Source organism: Phyllostomus discolor, chromosome 4 (genome assembly GCF_004126475.2).
Source record: "Phyllostomus discolor isolate MPI-MPIP mPhyDis1 chromosome 4, mPhyDis1.pri.v3, whole genome shotgun sequence".
NCBI lineage: Eukaryota > Metazoa > Chordata > Mammalia > Chiroptera > Phyllostomidae > Phyllostomus > Phyllostomus discolor.
This window is the reverse complement of record NC_040906.2, coordinates 2,493,256-2,517,953: the sequence shown is the minus strand read 5'-3', so window position 1 is coordinate 2,517,953 and position 24,698 is coordinate 2,493,256. Positions and strand designations below refer to the sequence as shown.

The window sequence follows — 24,698 nt, the reverse complement described above, 5'->3', positions numbered from 1 at the left end:
GGCGCGCTGCCCTGGCTGCCCGCTGCCAGCCCAGCGAGGCTCCGGGGTGGCACCAAGGCGGGGGCAGCACCACGGCCTCCCTTGGTCCAGACTCTCTGGCCCCCGTGGCCCTGTGGCCCCGACCCGACCCTGGCGGGGCGGGCCCTCAGCCTGCTCTCCCCTCTGACACGGACCGAGGCGTGGCCTTGCTCCCGGGCCACCCCGAGGACACGGGTCCCCGGGGCAGGGTGCCAGGGAGCCGCCTGTGCCCCGGAGGCCGGCTGGGGCCGGGAGGGGCTGTGGGGACAGACCTTGAACGTAGAGGCCGGGCCCTGCGTTTCTCTGTGTTTGGCTGGATGGGGCACTGTGGGCCACGGGTTTCTGTGTGTGAGTGGGGGCGTCAGTTCCGGCGTGCGAGGGGAGAGGGAGGGTGCCCGCAAAACTCCTCCGTGTGGGCAGCGCTCCCGGCCGAGGCCGCGGGCAATCCTTCCTGCGCGCCCACCCCACGTCCTGTCCTGCACACAAGCCCCAGGGGGCCGGGGCTCGCTGAGTGGCGGCCTCGCCTCGCTGACTTCCTTTGTCCAGGGGACACGGGTGACGTGCCCGTCGTCTGTGCCGCTCCCCGGTCGGCCGGGGACTGCGCGTGTCCTGCCCCCACTGTAGAGGTGGGTTTCTCTCCCACTCGTGTGCGCGGCTCCGGCCGAAGGAAGAGCCTTGCGTGAGCTGCTCGGCTGCAGAGAGCGTTCTAAGTGGCAGTAAACACACTTCTTCGAGGACTCCGAGTTGCTCTTCCGTTGCAGTTCCTGTGAGCGAGCAGAGGAAAGGAACCCTCCGGGAACGCTGGGAACGCGTGGACTCGAACGCCTGGCCGTGGAACAATCAGAGACTCGTCTTCCCGCCGTGTTGTCACACGTGCAGGGCGCTGGGGCTGGAGCAAGGCCCGGCCGGCCCTGACCTTGTGGCGGGTTCCCGGCTGCTGCGGCCTTTGCCCTCCGGGGACTAACTGGGGAGCGGGGACCCTTTTGCAGAAGACAGGAGGAGTCACCGGGCCTTCTGTCGCTGCGCCTCCCCAGCGAACACCATGGGCCCTCCTCCGCCGCCCGCCCCCCGCTGCGGCCCCCGAGCTGCGGCCCACCGAGCACAGGGCGCACGCAGGGCGCCTCCCTGCCCGCGTCTCACCTGCTTTCTTTCGCTTAATGAAAAGCAAACACCCCCACTGTCTGCAGCGCAGACAGCTGGCCTGTCACGCATGCCGGGACTTGGCATCCTCCCGGCATGAGCCTTTTAATTGAAGGACTCCCACCCTGGGCCTCCGGGTCCTCCACAGATCGGTTACACACACAGTGGGGGCGGGGCTTCCCGAGGCGTGTGTCTGCGCTGTCCCACGGAGCGGCCACGGTGGACAAGGGCGCCGGTCCACCTTCTGACAATTTGACACATGGCATTTTGTGGGTCATGTGATGTCGGGTTGCAATGATTCTAAAAAAAATGCCAGCGTAGCTTATCTGATACCAAGAAAACTACCTCTCAGTCGCAGAAAAATTTCCTGAGTGTCAGGACAGCATGGTCGTGCCAGGGGCCGTGTCCCAGAATCCCACAGGAGCACCGAGACATCAGGTACGTGGGAGCTGACAGGCTGAAGTCAGCCCGACTTCAGCAAGAGGCCGGTAATGCACTCAGACCTGGGGGCTCCCATGCAGACGGGGACGGGCTCACATGGCAACATTGTAACTGCTCACATGGCAACATTGCAACCGTCCACGCGGCAACATTATAAACACTCATGTAACAACTCATGTGGCAACATTGTAACCACTCACATGGCAACACTGTAACTGATCACCCGGCAACATTGTGACTGCTCATGTGGCAACATTGTAACTGTTCATGTGGCAACACTGTAACCGCTCACGTGGCAACACTGTAACCACTCACATGGCAACACTGTAACTGATCACACGGCAACATTGTGACTGTTCATGTGGCAACACTGTAACCGCTCACGTGGCCACACTGTAACCGCTCACGTGGCAACACTGCCACCTAGGGAAGTCACTTAAACGCCCTGCGCCTCAGACCATGGAATAACGACTTTGAAGGGCTGAAAGAAACAAGTGTCAGCCCAGAATTCTATGCCCAGCAAAGCTATCCTTCGGAAATGGAGCTGACGTGAAGACACTGTGAAATGAGTGAAACGAAAGCTGCGGGAAGGAACCCGCTGCCTGTAGACCGAAGGCGAGCACGAAGGGAAGGCCTGTGGCCGGAAGGGAAGTCGCACGGGGCGGGAAGTGGACCGGCGGCACGGAATAGAAAGCACTGGGGATGGGAAATACTCAACCAAGGGCAAAACACGGACTTCCCCTGTTCTTTTCTTTAAAAGGCAAAGGACTCACCCAAAACCCACAACACGCTCTTGTGGTGTTTACCACATTTCCAGATGTAAACTGTATGACAAAAACATGAAAGACTGTGCTGCCGTAGGTCCTCACGTGGTATGTGAGACAGCACCACGCTAACCCCACGGGGACTGTGGTGAGTTAGAGACGGCCCCTGCAGCCCGCAGAGCAGCCAGGAAACACAAGAACCAGGCGGTGCCACAGTGCACGGCCCACCGTCTGAACTGAAACGCACTCAAAACAACGTTGGGTGCAGCTGAGCAGCCCATGGTCTGCCCGGAAGGGATTCAACCACATAAAAACGGAGTCCCGAGAAGTTTTAGTGTTGTACATAAATACTCTGCACCAAAACGCCTTAAAGCGGAATAATCCCAGTGTGCACATACGCGTCCTGTCTGCCCATCTGTCAGTCACCTATCGTCTGTCTATCCATCTGTCTGTCCATCACCATCATCATCCACAGACTGTGTCAGGGAACCACCGCTCTCGGGTGGACAGTGCGCCCCCACCACCCGGCCTGGCCCATGCACTGAGGGGGCTGTAACTGGGGGGCTGGGGAGGGTGAAGCTTATCCAAGACCGCAGAGTTGGTGGCACATGAACCTCTCAGGACACTCCGTCCACCGGCCTGCGACACAACCGAGCATTTGCATCATTGTAGCCGGCCCGGCTGCCTGCGGGCGCCCCCTTGCTCCCCAGGTGAGGCCCGTCATGCAGACGGTGCCTGCCCGTGACAGCTCCGGCCGTGTGATGGGAGAAGGGACCGCAGAGTATGTGGGTGCGGAGGCCGCTCCTGGGGGGAGGTGGGCTGCCGGAGAAACCGGATTCAATTTCCGACGAGAGGCAGGAGCGATTCAGAGAGCGCGCCCGTGGCCCAAGGAGGCCGCTCTGCGGGGCAGCGCGGAGTGATGCTGCAAAGGACGGAGCCGCCTCTCACCGCTGGGTGCCCAGCCCCACGCAGCACCCACGGAATCTGCAGGGAGACGCGGGGAGACCTCGCGGAAGGAGGCTCGCGCCGGCCTGAGTTGCTGACCGGCAGGGCCCGCTCCACTCGGCCCGAGGAGACCACCGCGGGGTCTGACGCGTACACGGGAAGCCGGACGCGCGCACGTACCTTGAGCACCAGGTGCACCATCATCTGCAGGCCGCTCTTGCCGGGGTACTTGCCCGCGATGTTGTCCGCGGACAGGTTGAAGAGGTTGGCCCCCGTCTCGCTGCAGATGGCGTGCACCAGCATCTTCTTCCCGACGCCCGAGGGTCCGGCCAGCAGCAGGGACTTCACCAGCGGCGCCTTCGCGTGCACCTCCGCCGAGCCTGGAAGGGGCGGGGCCCGGGCTGTAAGTCCCGCCCACCAGCGAGTCGGTGGCTGCTCCTGGACTCCAGGCCCGGACTCCACAACTCCACGGCGGGGCCCGTTTCTGCCACCGTGACGAGTGCGTGGTCTGAAGCACCGCAGACCAGAGGCGCGCCTTCCCGCTCGGCTGGCGCTGATTTGTGGCGGGGGCTGGAGGCGGGGCCCGGGGGTCTCCTTGGGTAACTGACTGACCCATTGTTCCCCCCCCCCCCATTTTCCCCACACTCGTGGTTTAAAGCCTCTGACAGCTTTGGGGGCACAGAGGGGGGGTTCTCCGCCTGTCAGCAGCATCTCGTCCTTTGAGAGCGCGGGAAGGGGTCCTGGAGGTGGCCAGGCAGGGGCTGACACGTGTCCGTCAGTGACTCTTAGGGGACGAAGGGGACCCCAAGATCTGGCGACCGGAGCCAGACTTGCTCTCCCGCCCTTTCCAGCCGGTCAGCCGGGGAGGCCACCCGACCCTCAACGGGAGAGTGACCGGAGTCACTGTGTCGTCACCGAGGGTCCGCGCCTGTGTGCTCGACCACGCGGTCCGTCCCTGGTGGGGACGCGCCCCGGCCCCGGCCCGGCCGGCGTGGAGACAGCCGTCCCCCCGGTGTGCCCCTCCTGCTCAGCCGCTGGGCACTGCCCATGCAGCCGTGCCTGTGTCCACAGTGTAACCATCACGGTGCTTTTCTCTGTTTCCTCTCCTCGTGCACTTGAGAAGGCATCGTGCGTTCGCCATGCACTTGGGAACAGTGTCTGTGGCTCCCCGGCGTGCCCCTCGTGCACCTGGAGACGGTCTGGAGCAAGTCCTCCGTAAAGTGACATTAAACGGGCACGTTTTATCCGTGGCGAGTGGCGGATCAGGGAGACCGTTCTCCGCGCAGGAGAGAGACACCTGTTCGTGGGGCCTCCTTGGCACCTGGGCGCCGAGGGCCGCTCCGTTCCTGGTCCAGCCGGTGGCTTTTGGGTTCCCACGAGAAGGCAGCCAGGAAGTGCTGGAAAGAACTTACTACACCTGAGTGGGCGTGGCCAGGATGGAAGGGGAACGGTGCTGAGATCCGAGAGAGCCCGCGAGAGGTCAGAGAAGCTGCTACAGTGAATGGGGTGGTGGGGGGGCCTGAGTGGGGGGGTCTCAGGTGGACTTCCAGGAGGAGGTGGCACCTGGGCCAGCTTGGAAGCACAGGCAGAAGTGGAGCCTGCAGGGGAGGGGTCCTGTGGGGGGATTCCAAGGGAGGGGTGCAGGCCTGGCCTGGGGAGTCCGGTGGTGCGGGGGGGGGCAGATGTCTGATGGGTGGTGTGGCAGGGGCATCGGGGGGGGGGGTGGGGGAGACAGTGCCGCCGGCCTCGGGGTCCCTGGAGGGCGGTCAGGGCTGCGGACTGGCCAAGGTGCTGGCTGAGGCCAGCGTGGAGTCGAGTGCTGGGGACAGAATCCGGGGGAGGAGGGGAACAATTGGAGGGAGGGTCGAGGGTCGGGGCGGGGGGACTCAGGAGAAGGTGTGCATTTGCCCCAGAGAAGTGACTTCCCAGAAGGAAGGGGGTGGTCGCCAAGGTCACTGGGGCAGGTAAAGGCGGGGCTGGGAAGGCCTCTGCACCCGGGGCCTCGCTGACCTCTGAACCGCCGATGGGCAGGGACAGGTGTAGGCGGTTGAAGGGGACACACCTGCCACCCCGTCCACGGCTCTCCCTGCCCATCTCAACTTCCAGTGGCAGAAAAACGACACAGCATTGCTGAGAGACGGACTAAATCCCCAGGCCCTCCGTGTCCGGAGGGTCCGCGTCACGAGGGTGTGTGCGTGTCCGGAGCTGGCTCTGCGGCTCCCCGGTGCTGGGCTCCGCGTGGCCCCCTCGTCTGGAAAAGCAGGGCCAGCGCCCACCTGCACGGGCTCTCCTGGGCCGAGCAGTGGCCCCCTGCTCCGTGGGCCCCCCCTCCCCTCTCCCTCCCTCTGCACGGGGGTGGGGGGGGGCAGCAGCACTTCCGGGAGGGAGGGGGTCGCTGTGGGCAGAGGCGTCCAGGCACTCCGTTATCCGCCCAGGGGCTCGGAGAGCGAGCTCGGACCCCATCCCGGGGGCGGGGCGGCGGCCAGCAGAGCCCGCAGTGGGGCCGGGCAGGAGCAGCGGCTTGGGCCCTGGACTGTGGCTCCGTCCTGGCAGCGGTGACCCAAACCACCGGGGCCAAGGAACACATTCCTTTTTGTAACTGGACGCCCGTTTCCACGGCTGACATTTAAACCGAGCACGTGAAAGGCAGGCGTGGACGCGCTTCTCCGTGTGTCCGGGTCGGGCAGGGCACACATGGTGGTCCCGAGGGCGGGCGAGGGCCTGCGGCCTGCAGCCTGGGGGGCCAGCAGCCGGAGGCGACTTCAGGTTCCTCGCTGACACAGGAGGGTCCGGGCAGGACGCTCCCTGGGCCTCCTCCTCCTCCTGACGGCGGCTCAGAGACGACACCGTCCCTGCTCCCGGGGGCGGAAGGTGCAGGCGCACGCCGGCCCCGCTGGTGAGGGGCGTCCTATGATCTCGCCAGCTCTCAGTCCCAGGGTTCCAGAATCTTCCGTCCCAGGGAGACGGCCCCCAGTGAGGGGGCACTGAGGTCTCCATCTTGTTCACACGTCACTGCGCCGACCCCACGTCACTGCACCCACCCCACGTCACGGGGCCCTCCAGGGCCGCCTGCGTGCTCCCGGTGTGTGTGTTCTGTCAGTGCCACCCCCGGACTCCAGGCGCTGCCGCCGACATGTAGGTGCAAGAGGAGCGAACTATTTCTCGCCCACGGGCTGCAGTTCCTGTTTAAGCCCAAGAGCCCAAACACTGTTCCCACCTCGTTTTAGAGCGAACGGAGCAAACGAAAGGCGGCTCCCAGAGCAGAACGGTCGGTCGTTGCAGCTGCACCGGGCTGGCTGGGCGCTCCCCCGGGCTGGCTGGGCGCTCCCCCGCACCCCCGCCCACCCGACTCCGGCCGCGGGCGGACTGAAGTCCTGAAGCAGCACGAACCCGGCAGCGGCGCTCTGTCCCGGGGAGCCTGCGCCCCGGCCCTCTGGGCACTCTGTGGAGCTTTCGTCCATGGGGACTGTGCCGCCCCCTCCGGGGTGAGAGTGGACCTCAGGGAAGCCCGCAGAGCCGGGCTCCCTGAGAGCCAGGACACACCCTGTCAGTGACCCAGGAGGGACCGAGGGACCGAGAGACGGAGGCCTGGGTGTGAGGGTGCACCGTAGCCTCCGCCCTTGGCCCACGGTGACGCGTCTTCACCTCGGGTGCTTGCTGCGGCTGCGCTCCCTCCGGACGGCAGCCCACGGGACCGTCCGTCTGCCCTGTGAATGCAGATGTGTCCCGGGGCGCCTCTCGGGGTGCTCGGAAGGCAGCATCATGATAGAGCTGCCCCCACTCAAAACTCGGGGGGCAGGGAAGCCACCACCATGCCAGCGACAACACCCAGGACGACATGGTTGAAGCCGGCACGTGGGGCACCAGCTTCCAGAAGGGGCCGGCAGGGCGCGGGGTCCTTACCGAGCGGCAGGATCCCGTACAGGGTGATGAGCTGCCGGACGTCCAGGAGGGAGGGCATGGGCTCCACCGACACCTGGCGGAGCGTGGTCCCCAGGTAGCTGTACTCCCCTGGGGAGGAGAAACGGGGCACAGGTGAGCGCGCACCCCGGGCCGGGCTGCCCGCGTGGGCCCCTGCAAAGCTGACGCGGGGCACGGACTCAGCCCTGCGAGCAAAGACCACCATGGGGCAGAGGGCCAGCCGGCCGGCGTGGAGGGCACGGGTGTCCTGGGGGAAGGCTTCGGCAAGGACTTCCCGGGCGGGGGGACACGCCGGCGTGGGCGCCAGGCTGCACGCTGACCTCTGCCACTTCCAGAAAACACCCTTCGAGCATGGGGCTTGTGACACAGAACCAAGTTCTAGACGGAGGGGCGCACGCAGACAACGGAGGTCTGGCGGGCCGCGCCGTCTCACTCACATCCCGAGAGACTGTGTCTGGCATCTGCGCCAACCTCAGAACCGAGTTACTCCAGGTCCCCACGGGGACCCTGCACGGGGGCAGGGGAGCCCGAGTCTAACTAGAACGCCATCGTGGGAGAGGAAGGACACGGGCCTAGCCCAGGACAAACAGAAGCATCTCCCTTTGAGGGTAACAGCCATTTACATTTTTACAGGCTCACGGAAGGGACGAGACAGACATAAATCTCCACAGACTTAATTAGAAGGCATCAAAGGGCTTAATGGTAACCGGTCATAAATCGGAAGCTCCATCTCCGAAGGGCTTCAGGTAAGGTCGCCACGAAAACGAGCCCGGCTGTCTTCGTCCCTCACGACGGGGGACCCCGCCCTGCCCCGCCAGCCCACCCCGATTCGCACGGGAAGCCGAAGGAACAGTCCTGAGTGATCGCTTCTCCCGACTCTGGGACGAGTACGGTTCCGGCCGAGCTTCTGACGGTGCGCACGCACGACGGACAGACTTACGTGTGCATGTAACAACACTGGAAACACACCGTGCGCGTGTGAAACACTGCAAGCACCCCGCGCTTTAAAGCGCGTGCAGGTCCCCAGAGGACTGCAGGTAGAGGCCGCCAGGGCGCAGCCGCGAGCCTGCGGTTGGGCTGCGGGGGGGGGGGGGGGGGGGGGGGGAGGGGCAGCCTTTCAGCGCCGCCACGTGACCGAGTGGAGACCACGGCGAGGGCGGCGCCACTGGCGGCGTGAGTGACCACGTAGCGTCTGCCGTGGCTGCCGGTCCCGTGTGTTCTGCCGAACAGGACGGCGGCTCAGTTCGCCGTCACCAAACCAGGAGCGGTCCCGAGCCGGGGTTAAACCCCCCCCCCCCCCCCCGGCTGGCTGCTGTACACACGGCAGCAGAGGCGGGGCTGGGGACCCCATCGCCCTGCTTAATTAACTACACCCACACTTGTACTGATGCACCCCGTCTTCTAGCCCCACACAGGCTTTACTGGGACAGACTATGGGGGGCCGAAGAGTGGGGGGGTGTCCAGACGGAGTGGAGGACGCACTGGCCGGGGTGTCAGCTGAGTGGCCCCACATCCTGACCCCCAGGACTGCGTCTGCAGTCACCCAGAACGGACCCTGCATGTTCGGCCTCAGCCCAGGGCTCCTCCCTGCACGAGACCAGCCGTCCCACAGGGAGGGAGGGGGACACGGAGCGGGGCGACAGGGTGCTGAGACGGGGCCGGAAGGGAACCCGGGAGCGGGCTGCGGGTCGGGCCGTGTCCCCTCACCCTTCCTCTGCCTCAGTCTTCGCCCCCAGCACCTCAGAGTGTCACCTGGCTGGGGAACAGAGACGCTGCCGTGGCAGCTAGCGAAGACGGGGTCGGCGAGGCGGGCCCTAGTCCAGTCTGACGGGGGCCTTCCCTTTCAGGGAAGGACGCAGACACACAGACACATGCAGGCACGCACGCCGAGAGGGGGCCCCGGGAGGAGGGGCACAGGGACCCGGTGACGCGGCAGAAGCCAAGGGACACCGGGGCTGCCCGCAGACCACCGGGGACCAGAGGAGGGGTGTCGTGTAGGGTCAGCTCCGGCCTCGGAGCCCGAGGGCAGCTGGGTGTGCAGTCTGGGGGGGCACCGGGGGTCCGGGCAGCGGGGGCCAGGGGGGTGCAGCAAAGGAGCCTCTTCTGCCTCGGCATCTGAGGAAGGAACAGCCCTGCCGACACCTTGGCCTTGGACTTCGGGCCCCCAGACTGTGGGGCCATAAATGCCGGCCGTGCGAGCCCCTCAGTGTGTGACTGTCACGGCAGCCCTGGCCAGCTACCCAGGACGGAGTCCAGGAACCGAAGAGAGCAGAGACAGAGAGACACAGTCACGGAAGAACGAGAAGTGACAGAGATACCTGAGGAAGAAAGCTGGAGCCCGCCCTAACACTGCAGTCCGCCCCACACGGCGCTGGAAAGGGCGCAGGCTGGAGGATTTACAAACACACACACACACAGGCCTCACTGGAACAAGTCACCCAGAGAACAGGGGGCGAGAGAGCGTGGGAGGCCCCGGGAGGACAGACGATGCCTGCTGGCCTGTGGCCCCTGTCCCTGCCCGCACCCCCGCAAGGACACCCGCCCCACCCCAAAAGCTGCAAGGACTGCACAAAGCACCATGTGACTCGTGAGAGACGGTTAAAATCCAGGGGCACTGACTTGCTTATATAAATTTTTTTGACATTAAACAAAATGTTGTTTGCCCTTGAGACTGGCTGCCCAGTGATCGATGATGAGCTATGATTTGACCTCTGACTTCTTCTTCACCCGAGGACATTTTTAAAGAATTGCTTTGAGAGAGAGAGGAAGGGGGAAAGAGAAACAGCCATGTGAGAAAACTCCCGTACGTGCCCTGACCGGGGGTGGAACCCCAAACCTAGGTCCGCGCCCTGACCGGGAATCGAACTTGCTAGCTTTCGGTCCCAGGAGGGCGCTCCCACCCACTGGGCCCCGCGGCCCAGGCTGCAAAACTCGTGCCCAACACAGGCCGCCCAGCTTCCGGAGAGAGTCAGCAGAGAGCCGCCTGCAGGCTGGCTCTGGCGCGTCACCCCTGCCGAGATGCCGCTCGGGGGACGGCCGGCTGCCGCTCCGACAGCCACGAACAGGGACGCTGCGGGGGTGACCTCGTGCAGACCCACGGGGCCCCGGCCCCGGACAGACAACAGCGTGGCTGGGGGCACTGAGGGCAGTGGTGCCGCCACCCTCCAGGGCGGGGACTCGGGGGGGGGGGGACCTGTCACCACGCAGGCGGGCGGGGTGTGCTGACAGGTGTGTAGGACGCACTGGCTCAGGGGTCAGGGTCCCGTCACCGCGCTTCGTGCCTCACCTGCACCTCCCTCCTCCGTGCGGGAGGGAGTCAGCCCCCGGGACACACGGACCCCACGCTGCACCCCACGTGACGCTCTGGGTCACCTCACGGCACAGCTGGCCCTGCCAGTGCCCCCGTGACGGCCGAAACGGGAACTCAGAGCCCTGGGGAGGCCACCCTCGTGCGCGGCTCCCCGTGCGCCTTACCGATGTAGTCCGAGAGGTTGACCTTCAGGGCCTGGACCAGCAGCCCCTCTTCCACCAGCTCCTTGTACAGGGACTCGATGGTCCTGGGGAGGGAGCGGACCGTCAGTGGTGCCCCCGCCGGCAGCCCCCACGCCTGCAGGGCCCCGGAACCAGCCCTGTTGCTGCAGAGCGCCCCCGTGCACCGGCGAGGGGGTGGGCTGCTGGGCGTCTCCACCACGTGGGGGTAAAGGAGGCTTTTTAGAGATGGTGCTTTCACGCATGCACGTGTCCGGCTGACGTGTCCGTTAATGAGTGATGTCATCGGGCGGCAGGGGGCGGCGGTCACCCTGCAGCCCGCCCTCCCACCGGCCCTCGCGGGGGCGTGGGCGCGAATCAGCATCCCCCACTAACAGCGGCACGAGGAGCCCACGGGTGCAGACACACTGGGCGCCTGCGAGCCGCGGCCGACCGTTAATCCCCCACGAATGAGGCAGATGTTTCCTCTGGAGCCACTGGCACAAGAGCTTCAGAGAACCGTCTACAGAGAACACAGACGTTCGGGGGAATGATTCCAGGGTGAAGGAGACAGCATCTGGGGCTCCTGGCGCGAGGCTCTTCCGGGGGGTGCTGGCCCCCCCACTGTGCGTACAGACATCCGCACCCCCTTCTGTGAGAGGCCGTCGGGCACGGAGCCAGCCCGCGGGTCACTTACGGCGGCCGAGGTAACGGATGGAGACCCTGCCCTCGGAGGGGGGCACAGTGAGACCCCCGGTGCAGCTGGCTGGGGCTCGGCTTGCAGGAACTCAGGCGGGCCGAGTCCACGGGCTGTTTGGCACAATCCTGTGACATGTTTTGTCTTCCCCCCGTTTTTTTTTCCCTAGGGGCCTTATTCTTTGGTCCTGCCCCAGTCTTTCTTTAGATTGAAGAATTGCAACTATGACTACGTTTAAACAGCTCTTGGGCTGCGCCCGGATCTGTGTTAGCATGATTAAAAGACTCCGGAATATCAGATCGGAGCCAAATACCACTGGGATGAATGCTAATTCAGTGACCCCAGTCTCCGAGGGGCTGGGGTTCTGTTCCACCAGAGACAGCTACAGCAGTGTGCTCTCTGCTGAGAATTAGGAGCCTTGATTGCAGTGGAGTTCGGGGTAGCAGCGTCTGACCTTCATCAGGGAACTTTGGTGGTTCAACGTGAATCATTTCTTTAACATAAACACGCAGCATGCACAAGGCATTAGCATACAGTTGAGTCTTCTCTAACATAATCAAAACAATGTATTAAGAAGCCCCCCCACACACAAACCTCTATCTGGAACCTTTCCAGCGAAATGCACTTTTGTATGGGACACATTTTCATCTTTCAAACTACCTTGAACTGGTAGAGAAATGCTGGTTTCGGGTTTCTATTAATTTGATGAAACAGATGTTGTCTTAGAGCATCTCAGCATTTCCTCCAAAGTTGGCTCAGGAATGCTGTATTTTAGACAATTTCTGAAAAACCTCGTGGGTTCTGAAACCTAGAAAAGGTCACACGCACTCAGGAGCCGTGGGCCCCGATTTGCCCCCGGGCCCCTCCTCCGGGCGCACCTGCCCAGGAGGGTGCCACCCTTGGAGCGGGCCTGTGCCACCGAGGCCCAGCACTGTCCCCACGGCACCCTCGGAGGACAGTGGGGGTGGAGCACCCACAGGGCCCCCACTGGAGCGAGGCTGGGGACTCAGGCCGCGTGCCCTCTCCCCTCGGGGAGCCGCCCCCCAGACTTCACAACGGTACAAGCTCACTCCTCACCTGTCGGCGGTCAGGTCTCCATCCTTGTCCCTTTTCCCTTTCCTGCCTTTCTTCCCCTTCTTTTTCTGCAAGAAAATGGGAACATCCAACAGCTTGGGAAACATGAGGAGGCAAATGAAGTGCAGACACAGACCAGCTGAGGGCGCTGGTGTCCGGTCTCCGTGGCGCGGAGTGCAAGAGGGGGAGGCCGGCTGTGGTGCGTGGACGTGGAGTGGACGGGAGCCGTGGGTTCACGAACGCAGGGCCGTGTCCCCGGGTGGGCAGCGGGTGAGTGACCCCCGTGGGAGCCGCATGAGCTGCATCCCCGGTGGGCCCGAGTGTGGCTACCTTCCTCCTCTGGCCCTGGCGCTGGGCAGGACGGAAGGTGAGTGTCCTGTGTGTGGTGGTCAGCCACGCTGGTCCCTGCTGCCCGTGCCCCCTCGGGAGCATCCGGCCTGAAACCAGGAGCCCGCAGGGCCGGGCCGAGGCCCACCTCTGCTTCCCTAAGGGGTCTGCCCTCCGAGACTGGGGGCAGCGGGGGAAGGGCTGAGTGTGCGGCCTTTGCTCTGTGCAGGCTGCCTCCCCACTCTGACCGCACCGCGCACGGCCCACAGGTCCAGGGGGTCCCTTGGCACGGGCACGGGGCCCCCCAGCCTGGCCCTGTCTCCCTTTCCCGGTTCGTCTTCTGTGTCGGACCTCCGAGGGCAGCCTGGCCCAGGACGGGCCGGCGGGCCCTTCCCCACCGCTGCCCCTGTCTCTCCTCCGTGTCTCCTAGTTCCTCGTTCACGCAGTCACTCGTTTTTCTGCAGTATCATTCATGAACAGTAGCGTGTGTCCACACACGCGTTAAGGCCCGTGCAGGACCGCACTGACTGTTACGCACGACCACACGCCCACGCCCAGGGAGACAGGTGGGGTGTCATCGCCCCAAACTCCCTCCGCTGCCTCCTTCCCGTGGGCAAGTGACCGCCGCCCCAGCCCCCGGAGCCTGGGCCTACCCGCTCTTGTGCACGGAGTCCCACCCCGGGCACCCCCTCACGTCTGGCCTCTTTTTGTCGGTGCTCTGACTGCAGGGTTCCTGCGGCGGTGCGGGGTGGCCCCAGATGCCTGTGCCCGGCTGTCGCAGTGCTGACACCTGGCGGCCCCGCCCCCCAAGGTCGCTGCCTGGACACGTGCAGCAGCACCGGCCCCGTCCCCCCGGGGGCCTTCCACGGTCACATGCACCTCCCCGCCACAACCAGCCCACCCCTGACCCCTGCGCACCCCGTCCTGCCCCAGCGCGCTGGCTGAACCTCCCGGCACAGCTGCCTTGCTCCGGACCCGGGGGCGGGCGGCCTCTTCCCCTGCGAGGCGGATGGTTAGCTGCCGGCACCTCGTGGGTGCTCTTCACGGTGCTCGGTCCCTGTCCCGGGGCCCCGAGAGACCGCTGTGAGCCGGCACTGAGTCACAGCAGGCGTGTCCGTCTGTGTCGGTGACACACTCCTGTGCTTCTCTCCCGTAGCCTGAGAGCAGAGCCGGGGGGTGGTTCGTCGTCAAACGTGGAGCTCACCGCGCCTTCCTGGGACAGGCCCACGCGGCCACGGGTCATATAATTCTTCACGTGCGTGGCTGGATTCCACTTGGCACGATTTTGTGAGGGGCACCGGCACCTGCCTTCATGGAGGATGGCGGCTCCCCGTTCCTTTCTCGGTGCCGCCTTCGGTTCTGGAACCAGGGCAACGCGGGCCCACGGAGCGTGCTGGGAGGGCCTCTTCCTCTTCCGTCCTCCGGAGGCAGCTGGGCAGCCGCGGCGCTGACCCCCCCTCAAACACGCGGTGCGCCCCCCAGCGGAACCGTCTGGGCCCGGGGACTCTGGGCGGGGCGGTCGTCCAAGGACAGAGTCGGGCTCCTGGACCGCTCCAGGGCTGTGGGGATGGCCCGTCCCCCGATGGGCAGCTTGTGGCGGCTTGCAGGTCGAGAGGAGTGGACACGAGTGTGACCTGTCACCCTGCTGACACCTGTGGTGAGTGGTGACTTCCCCTGTTCATTGCTGACGTCGGTCATTGCGTCTTCTCTCCTTTCCCCTGTCCGGCTCACTACGGGTTCGTCCATTTCATGGACTGTTTTCCGAGAGCGGCTCCATGTCCTCGGTTTTTCTCTGTCACTTTTTGTTTCCTGCGTCACTACGGTTTGCTTTATTTGTATCGTTTTCTTCTCTCTGCTCACTGTGTTCCTTTCTGCTCTTGTTTTTCCAGGTCCTCAGGGGGCAGTTTAGATGCTGGATCCGAGACTTCCTCCCCCGTCCTCCTGCGGCTGTGGGTGCAGCCCACGAGGGGGCCGCATGTGGCCTCCCCCGGCGTGGGGCACGGGGGGGGGGGGGGCCTCGGCGCTGGTCAGCCGGCGCGTCACCGCTCCTCACGTCGTCCTTCGTGTTCCCGGTCCCTCCCCTGCGCCGCCTGCAGCTCCCACTGACCCGTCTGTGAGGCCCCCGGCCTCCGGCTGCGTGCATTGCTGACGCTGTGCTTCCCACCACGGTGTTCGTTTGTTTCTTTAGACTCTAAGTGTCTGTATAAATGGGGCGATTCTTCCACCGATACACGCCAGCACTCGGGGAGAGTCTGGCTCTCACGGGGCGTCCTGGTCCCCGGAACGCCGGGGACCAGAAGGCTCTGTGATCACATCTCGGGGGAGGGGGGAGGGGAAGGTGGCCCCCGAGAGGCAGGGCCAGCGCTGCCACTGTGAGGACGCCGGCTGGCGCATGCACGTGGGGTAATTTATGGAGGGGGCGTGACTGTCGGGAGAAACGGACCCCACAGACGTCCCCCTGCAGGAAGGTCAGCACGGAGCCACGGTAACCTGTTCCTGCGGTTGGCACAGGAGCGGCTGGGTGCCGTGGACCGCTACCGATGCCGTCCCGTGCACAGGACGGGTGCCTCGCACCCACCACCCACTGAGTGGAGGGCCCCACTCCCGTGCTGGAACGGCTCAGGGCCCTCAGCGGAGCGAGTTGGCTGGTTTACTCAAGGACGTTGTGAAGGGCACAGACAGACAGCCGGAGGGAGCAAGACGGGGCGGGGTCTGGGAAGGTCCCCAGCGCAGGAGCTTCTGTCCCCATAAAGTTGGGGTACGTCAGTCACCCTCCTGGTAGGTGGGTGCATGCGCGCCACCCCGAAAACGCTCTGGAGCCCGTCCTGGGGGCCTTCTCCGGAGGTTGCCCCCCTGTCCCAGCGCAGTGGGGAGCCCCGCCCCAGCCAGCCTTCCTCGGCCGGAGAGTGGGGGGCAGGGGGTGGGGCTGGAAGTCTCTCGCTTCGCACCTCGGCCTGGTCTTCCGGGGACACCTCCTGTCTGGAGCCACCCAGAGGTGCCTCCTCGGGACCGCTGGGGCTCCCGGTGCTCTTGCCACTGCGGCACCTACCAGGGTTTCAGCAGCTCCGCGCCCTCCGCACCAGGTGCAGGGGGCGTTTCCGTGTTTCCCACGGTCTCAGGGGCCTGGGGGCGGGGACCAGGATCCCGCCGGCTGCTCCAAAGCTCTGAGACATGCATAACACCCAAGTCATCCCCCGAGGCCCCTGCTCATCGCCATGGGCCCCGCACCCCCTTGGGTCTCCCTGCGGGGGCAGAGGCGTGGGCACTTGGGGCACGTGCCCTGGCCCCTCTGACAGCTCCCCTCCCCCCTTAGGGCCCGGGGATCTGCAGGGCGAGGGGTTCACTTTGTCCTGGCTGTGACCCCCCCCGCCCCGGGGCCACATGGTGAAACGGGGACCCTGAGGAAGGGAAGGTGCGTCCCCACACGACGCGGCCTGGGGACGGTGGGGGTCAGCCGGGCAGCCCTGCTGGCCACGCGGCTGGAGCGCGGGCGCGGGTCCAAATCCGCACTCCGCCTCCTCCCTCCCGTCGCTCACTTGCTACTCACATTTTTACCTCCTTTCTTCTTCTTCCCTCTGGCCGGGAGCTCCTTCTCTCTGTTCACAGCCAGCTTTAGGTTTTTCAGTTCCTGCCTCATGAGCTCATCCACCTAGGGGGGCACAGAACACACCCGTGTTTCAGTGCCGGCGTGCCTTGTGCGTGTTCCATGCGAGGTGCGAACACGGCCTCACCTCTGGGTCGGTCATGGAGGGGGGGACACACAGGAGGCGCAGCGATGGCCCAGAGCGGGGGGTGGGGTGCTGGCGCCCTGGTGCAGCCCTACCTGCACCCGGATCTCCGACTCCAGCTCCTTCCGCTTCTCCTCTTTGATCAGCTCCGGGTCGTAGTCCTGGGCGAAATTCCACGACTCGTCCTTGTTCTTCCAGAAGTCTGTGTGGCGGCAGGACAGGACAAGAACAAGGAGAACGACCTTCCTTGCACCCGAGGACCAACGGGAGCAGTTGTCCCCCGGTGACGTGTCCGCCTCCCGCTGCGGGGACGGCACCCGCGTCGGACACCGACGGAGCCACCAGGAGGTGACGGGACTCACACCCTCTCCCCCCCGCCCCCCACCGCCCACACAGGAGACACGCGTGTGTGTAACGCCTGAGGAGGGTGCGAACGGCGGGTGCGAACGGCGGGTGTGGAGACGGCGACCAGAGAGAGGGGCACGAGGGCTCTTTCCTGCACAATCGCAGCCACGCAGAAACGTGCGCGTCCTGGGCTGACACAATTGTGGGGCGACTTTTTGTGAAACGTGTGGTATCACTTTCATCATTCGAATGATTCACTGAAACAGGGAGGAGCCTGCTGCCGGTTCAACCCACCGGCACGTGTCCCCGGCCCCCCACTGGAAGGCACCACCGAGCAGGTGGGCACCCCCGCCCCCGCCCCGGTTCGGCAGCCGCACGAAGTCACACGCAGCGTGCACAGCCTTCCCGCCCCGCCCCGGCACCAGGAGGGCGGGGGAGGAAGGGGACCCCGCAGAAAACGGGGGGAACTTCGTACCACCAAGTCAGGGGGAACCAAGTTCATGCCTCAGGAGATGTGTGAAGTGCAGGGCGGCGGGACTGGGGGGTCCCCCCGGGGGACAAGAGGGCCAGTTTGGGGAAAGATCTCCCCCCTGCCATCTGTGCTCAGAGTATGACGGAAATTCATATCCTGAATTTGGGATGTGCAGAACCCAAACCTGCAACTGCCAGCCAGCGTGGCCACCCCCCCCCCCGAATTCATTGTTAGGCAGCGGTTCCTCCCAACTTGGGGGGCAACAGAGGCCCTGGGGGCCGGCAGAGGTTTCCCCACTTCTGACAACGGCTGCAGCTTGGGAGGCCCAGGGCCCTGCGGCCTCGACGGCAGGTGAGTGAATGGGACGGGGGGGTTCCCTGCCTCAGTCTCCCCCGTGAGCACGCAGCGATGAAGAGGCTCGTGTTTATTTGAGAAGGGAAACCTTTGATTTCTCAGGAAAGAGGTCTGAGAAGACACTTCGTTTCTCTACGGCGCCGACGACCCGGCAGGTCACCCACGTGGTGCCCCAGCGTCCTGCCGGGGCGGTACTGCTGTCGGCTCCGAAGGAGGCCGAGTGGGGGGTTTTGGTTTAAGTTTGTTGCCTCCATGGAAACAGATCTTCCACAAGAGGCGTGCACGGTCTCCAGAGCTCTCCCGGACGGGCCGGTGCAGTTAAAGGACGTGGCTTCCCCCGGAAACAGGAGGCTTCCCCAAATTGGCATCTGCTTCTGTCAGATCGCTGCGTGCACGCGGCATCCCACGACGCGAGGGGGCGTTAAAGCAATCTCCTGATGGACAGTGGTCCAGCTCCGCCTGGGGGCGCCCGTCCCCTTGGCCCTCGCTCCTCAGAAGGTGCCCTGGACGCTCCGGTGCAGCCATGAACCCGACGCGGTCATGTCTTATCTAAGTCACGAGCAACTCACAAGCAGCTGCATTCGTGACGTCTCGGAGCCCACCGGCCAGCCGGGCGCCGCTCTGGGAGGGGCCGAGAGCAGCACGCCCTGCCCCTGGGGACCCAGGGTCCCCCTGCAGGAGGACAGTGGACATGCACACCCGGGTCAGAGGGAGGCAAGTCCAGGTGGGTCAGGGTGGGGCACAGGCTGCAGGGACAAGCAGTCCGGGCAAGGGGAACAGAAGGGGAGGGTGCCTGGAGGTGGTAACGAGGCTGGCCCGTGGGAGGAGGAGTCGTACCCCTGGCGCAGGTGCTGTGCTGTGCTCTCATGCGAGCTCCAGGTGTTTCTCCGGTCCTCTCCTGGGTCTCAGTGTGTGCCTGCACTGCCCCCTGCTGTCCCAGCAATTTCAGCCCTGAGCCCCCACCTCCCAGGACGGTCGGTGCACGAGGACCTGGCTCCCGACCACTCTCTGTCTATCTCCCTGGTTTTCTCCAACGGGGGGGGGCCCATCAGAGGAGGGGGGAGCCAGGCCTTCCCCACCCCGGGAGCCGGTTGCCGAGTGAGAGTGCAGGGCAGTGTCTAGATGGACACGGCGCCCGCGCTCCCCGGCCCAGGACGTCCCGGAGGACAGGCTCCACGACAACTCGGGGTGACAAGTAGACAGGGGGTGACAGGCGGGCAGGCACAGGAAGGCCTGGGCACTGAGAGGGAGGGCCGCCGGGAAGGCGAGGTGCAGAGGCGTCTGCAGCGTGATGGGGAGAGCGCTCGGAGGTCGGACAGAAGGCGGGACAAGCGAGGGCTGTGTGAAGGGCGGGAGGAAGAGAGCGTCGCGTAGAGAGGTCACCTCAAAAACACTGTCTGGGCGGACACACATCCCCCACCCCTCCCCGCCCAGCCCGGTCCCCCACAGGTGCAATCCCCAGCTGTGCCCGCAGGGCGTTGCTGCCCCAGGCCCAGCTTGCGAAAGCCACCTCTTGAGCCACGGCACCCCCACCACACCCATGGGCGTGCACAGGGCACGTGCCATCCCTGTGTCTCCAGTGTCTACATTGGTGTGGCCCCGGCACACCGGAGACAGCCGGTGGTGGCTGAGTGAATGCACCTCGAGGGAACGAGTGTCGTCGGCAGTGACAGCTGGCCCGGCGTCGGATAAAGAGTGGACGGACCCTCCCACCTGAACCACGGCAGGCCTCCCGTCAGTGCCCGCCAGCCAGGGGACAGTGACACGTGCCTGTGCTGGTGGCTGTGACGGACTGGACGGGCGTGGGGAACAAGGCTTTGCCTGTCGCAGGCACCGAGTGAGCAGGGACCCGCCCCTCCCCCCGCCTTCCTCCCCGTGCAGGCTGCTGCACGACCGCCCACGGCCCACGGTGTCCTCTCCTCCGAGCTTCTCCTGAGGGTCGGGGTCCCAGGGGCAGACGCCCTTCCTTTGAGAAACGGCCCGTGGACCCCGAGAGGGCACTGAGGTCGTGGCTGAGACTCGGTGTGTCAGGTACAACTGGGAGCCGACGGAAAGCTCGCTGTCACAGAAACGAGAGTGTGTGCGGGGGCGGGGGGGGAGGGGGGCAGGACCAGTCGGTGGGGGTTGGGGGGAGGTGTGGGCCCTCCCGAGCCCCGGATGCTGGGCCTCGCGTCCTGCCGCGTTTCCGGAATCCCCAGCCAGAACGCAGGCCCCTCTGTGCTGGGGTTTGTCCCGAGGGTGGAGCGGACCCGGAGGAACCGGGTAGTTGTTCTTATAGGTTGTCACTGAAATATCCGAAAGGCCGGTTCACTCACGGGCCACCCCCCGCTGGACGGGGCTGGGCCCAGAGAGAGACAAAGGACGGCGTCCCCCCTCAGGTGCAGGTGTGACCCAGGGCGTCCAGGCGTGTCTCTGGGCCCCGCCTCGTCTTCCAGGGCGTGGCCCCCCCCCCGCCCCCCAGCAGGGGGGTGTGGAGCGGGAGGGTTCAAAACTGAACCGAGGTTTAGATTATTACGTTCTCCCCTCACTGGTGTGTTGCTCTCTCAGCCCTGCGGCGCCCGGAAGGCCCCCGGGGGGATTTTAACAGAGAGGCGGGCCGAGGCCTGGGCCCCGGGGGGCCTGTCCGCAGCCTCCCCTCCCCCGCCCGGGCACCGAGTTTCCCGACGGAGGGACCCCGCCCCTGTGGCTCTCATTCCCCCGGACTGACCTTTGTATATGCTGTTCCCTTCCTCGATCGCCGGGAGGAACAGGCTCGGGGACATCTTCCACTCCTCGTCTTCTTCCTGTCGGAGCAGAAGGGCTCTGGGAGTCTCGGGCATGGGGGTCTGTCAGGGCTGGACAGCGGCAGGTGCCTCCGCTGTGGCTGCTGTCACTGCGGCCAAGGGCCAAGCTCGGGGGCCCTTCCCTGGGCGGGGAGCGTTGCCGGACCTGCCTGCCCCTGTGCCCTCCTCCCGCCCCCCCCCCCGCCCCGCCCTGACAGCGCCCGAGGGCCAGTCCGACCCCAGGCGCGCCCGGCTCTGCAGACGCAGCTCTGTCTGCTGGCCCCTGAGGGGCCCCGGTGCCGCCTCTCTGTCTTGTGCATTGTACAGGAGCAGAGTCCTGAGTGGCAGGCCCCGGCCCGCACTTGTCCCTGGGTCGGACCACACCCCACCCTGCCCCTGCCCCTGGTCTCAATGTCTGCCCCCCGCACCCTGCCACCCGTCCCGTAACCTGCTGCCCAGCACAGAGCTAAGGCCACTGCCCACGATGGCAGATCGGCTCAGGCCACCGCCCAGAGGCGACACTTCTCTCTGGACGCCCCAGGCCCCGCCCGAACCCCATAGCCCCGCCCCTCGCCCGGGCCCCCCACCACACAGCCTCCCTCTCCGAGGGGTCCTCGCTGCTCTGGCTGGGAGGCTGCCCCGCACCCCCCACCCCCAGGGCACCCCTCGCCCGCCTCTGACTCCCTCCGCTCACAGCCACCCCACCCGGCTCCCCGTGCACCCTGCCCGGTCCGAGTGCCCGCACACCACACACCTGCGGGGCACGGAGCGCGGGGGAAGGTTCCGATAGCCCTGCTGCTATTTTCAAACACGAGGTCTGTCCTCAGTTCCCCGACCCTCCGTGCGGGGCGGGTGCTTGATCAGCAATTGGGTCACAAACACCCGCAGAGCGGTTGCCGCTCCGCCACCTGGGATCAGGACCGACCAGGCGAGGTGGCGCCTGCACCACCTCGGACCCTGCCAGACCCCCTCTCCCGGCCCGACCCGGCACCCAGGGGGAGTCACGGGTGCCTGCTGTCCTGAAACACCCGTTCCCACATGCGGGCTTGGCCGGCCCATCTCAGGGATGCTTCTAGACTCCTCTGGGCTGGATGGAAAAGACAGCGTGGTCTCGAAGCAGCGTACCCCTGTAACTTAAATACGCCAACACCCACCACTGGGCACCATTTATGCGTCCAGTGGCCACGCCGCCCCGCCCTCGGCAGCCCCGAGCTCCTCGGGAACCGCCCACCGTCTCCAGGCAGGTCTCGGGATCTCACCCGCCCGGCAGCGGCCTCAGAGACTCGGGCCCGCTCAGGCTCTGCGTTTCCCCCAAACCGCTCATCGTCCTCGGGGCGCCCCTGCACGGCCGGGGGGCACAGTGCCTTCTCTCGACACAGCCCGGACTGCGCGGCCAGCCTTTCCTGGGTTCGAGGGACAAGCCTCGCCCACAGTGAGTTTTTACTTTGCAAGTGTAAACACCCTTGTGCCTCTGCAAAGGAAGCGAGGCTTGGAATGAAACAGAAATCCTTATTCAGGGGCGCTGCTCAAAAGCCATCTCGCCCTGTGAGGGGAGGGTCACAGAAATCCACTTGATCCGGAGAGCTGTCTTTGTAGGGAGGGCGAGGGGACAACTCAGAATGGCTGGGGCGTGGGCAGGTTAGCGGGGCAGCAGGTGGCCTCCCGGGCCGGCTGCCCTGGGGACGCTGAGCGGCCGTACTGGGCGCAGCACCCACGGGTGGGGGGAGGGAGCAGCTGACTGTCACAGTCACGGGGGAGCCCAGGAGCTGGGGGAGCCCCCCGTGAGGGGCCGAGCCTCTGTCTCCTAACACCTCCTCGGGGGCAGCTGCCCCGGGGGTGTGGGGCAACCTCACGGGGTCAGCGCTCTAGGACCCGGAGGTCAGACCACCCTTCTGGGTGGTCGGGGACTGGGCGCCGGGGTGCCCACCTGGGCACCCCACTGCCGCGGGGGGTGCCCCACATGAGCAGTGAGGAGTCCTGTCTCCCCTCCACCCTCCTCCCCCCGCCCCACACAAGGCCAGACCCGGCCCAAAGCCGCCGTCTGAGCCCTGACTCGCCCTGGACGGCGAGAAGCAAAGACTTCCGTGGAAACACGCCCGGCCCGTCCGTGTTCCGTGATGAACGCGAGGGCCCTCGCTTCGGTCGAAACAGACACAGTTATTTGACCTCGCGGCGGTCACATGGTCTACTGAACGGTTTTCCTTATCTGCACCCCGAGGGGAGCCGCGGGGGACCGTTCGTTCCCAGGAATGAGAGCGCAAAGCGGTCCCACCTGCGGCTCCGCACGGAAGGCGTCTGAGCTGTTGAAACCACTTGTCATCCTAATAGGTATTTACGGATGGGGGGAAAGATGGCAACTGACTGGGGGTCGACACAAAACCACCTGGACCTGGTTTGGTGGTCGGCGGCGCGGTTTCCCAGGCAACGCGGGCCCACCGTCCCAGCAGATCCCACGTTCTCCCCCTGGTCCACGGCCGGGGAGCAAGACGCCTCAAATTCCTAAAATTCCAAGTTCCTTACCTTATCTTTTTCTTTCTTTCCTTTCTTTTCCTCCTTTTTTTTGGCTTTCTTTTCCTGTGCCTTCTTTTTCTTCTTTTTGTTTTTTTCTTCCTCTTCTTGGCTCGCAATGATATCTTCAATAACCTGTTGAAAAAACCAAAACGTCGACAGCCTTTCGGTGGAGTCCCCTGGAGGCGGGGGCTGTTCCTGGTCTGAGGGGCGGACTGGTGCCGGTTGGGCCCCATCTCTGCCTGCCTCTGGGCCCCGGACGCTGACCCCTGCCGGGGTCGCCCACCTGCCCCCGCCTGCCCCTGCCCCCGGGCGGGTTCATTGTGGGAGGCAGCGGGCGGGTCCCTGGGGACAGATGGGGTGGGGTGGCACTTCAGGCCCAGCTCCTCGCTGAGGCAGGGCTGCCTGGACCCCCAGGGGCCCCATGGACAGGAGGGGGCCCGAGGCCCCTCTGTACTGTCCTGTCTGCATGTCCTCCCCAAATCCCAGCTGGGGAGGCCTTGGTCTCCCACTGGACTCCGGGGGGGACAGGCGCTCCTGTCGCCACCTCGCCCTCCCGTGGAGGACCACGCGTCTCTTCTCGGAGTTGTTTCTTTCCCCGGTGATCTCAGGCAGGTTTCCCACCGCACACAGTGGCCCAAACGCACTCACTCCTCCCAAGTTTAAGGTGTTTGTTAAGGGGCACTCGGTCCACACGGGACCAGCACCGCCGAGGAGTCAGGACAGGTCTGTGGCAAGTCCCGCAGTCCAGGTCAGCACGACGGGCGTCTCACGCGCCGTGACGGAGAGCTCTGGGGGCGCGGAGGTGCCGGGGACGGGCACACACCTCGTCTGGCCTCGGGCTCCCTGCTCATCGCCAGCCGTGGGGCCGAGGAGACGAGTGACATAACCGACCCGAGGCTCGGTGTCCTTGGGTCTAAAACGAAGTCCCCACGTCTGTCTGTTTGTCCATCCGTCCGTCCACAGCGCTGCGTGGCTCCAAGCCTCCCAGAGACTAAGCCCTTCACTCCCACACTCAGCCCGAGGGCGGAGCCACCCTCCTCGGCTGCTTTACTGACCAGGGGGCCGAGGACCCCGGGACCCGGCCGAGGACGCTCGGCTGGGAGTGGCCGAGCTGCCCTCCAAAGCCGGGCTCCGCTGCAGGGCGAGTTTGACGGCGGGGGAGCGGGGGGTCAGGTGAGACACGGCCGTGTGTGCTGTGCACGGGTTTCGGTCATAAAGCGGCGTCTTTGGGCGGGATTGGCAGTCACACGAGCCACATGAGCGATGTTTCTTCAGGGACCAGGTCACCTTGGCCCCTGGAAGCCAATCGCGGCTGCCCAGGGGTGTCACGTCCCAGAGTCCTTAGGAGGCACGGGTGTTTTCTGGTTCTCAAAGGTTTAGAAACTTTCAGAAATACCAAGAGTTTTTACAAAAAAACCTTTAAAAAACCTTTTATTTATTTTTAGAGAGAGAGAAAGTGAGGGAGAAAGAGAAACATCAATGTGTGGTTGCCTCTCACACACCCCCTACTGGGGACATGGCCCACAACCCAGGCACGTGCCCTGACTGGGAATTGAACCGGCGACCCTGTGGTTCACCAGCTGGCACTCTACCCACTGAGCCACACCTGCCAGGGCAGAAATGCCAACACATTTAAAAACATACGTAACAACGAGCAGTTGAAAAACGGATGCAACCGTCATTTGGGGAGCACACAATCCAGCGTATCTTTTAGAACCTCACCGATCATGT

At 65.0% G+C, this 24,698-nt stretch overlaps 1 protein-coding gene across 1 annotated transcript in view; it reads right to left on the bottom strand.

Annotated features, from left to right (window-relative positions):
* IQCA1 (IQ motif containing with AAA domain 1) overlaps positions 1-24,698 on the bottom strand; it is an 85,967-nt gene that overhangs the window by 10,968 nt on the left and 50,301 nt on the right. Inside the window, exons 8-15 of the mRNA XM_036022671.1 lie at positions 22,977-23,099; positions 20,402-20,477; positions 16,619-16,725; positions 16,343-16,444; positions 12,472-12,536; positions 10,704-10,786; positions 7,212-7,319; positions 3,489-3,688 (exon numbers count right to left, since the gene is read on the bottom strand). Of these exons, the coding sequence (XP_035878564.1) occupies positions 3,489-3,688; positions 7,212-7,319; positions 10,704-10,786; positions 12,472-12,536; positions 16,343-16,444; positions 16,619-16,725; positions 20,402-20,477; positions 22,977-23,099 (864 nt within the window). The remainder of the gene's footprint in view (positions 1-3,488; positions 3,689-7,211; positions 7,320-10,703; positions 10,787-12,471; positions 12,537-16,342; positions 16,445-16,618; positions 16,726-20,401; positions 20,478-22,976; positions 23,100-24,698) is intronic.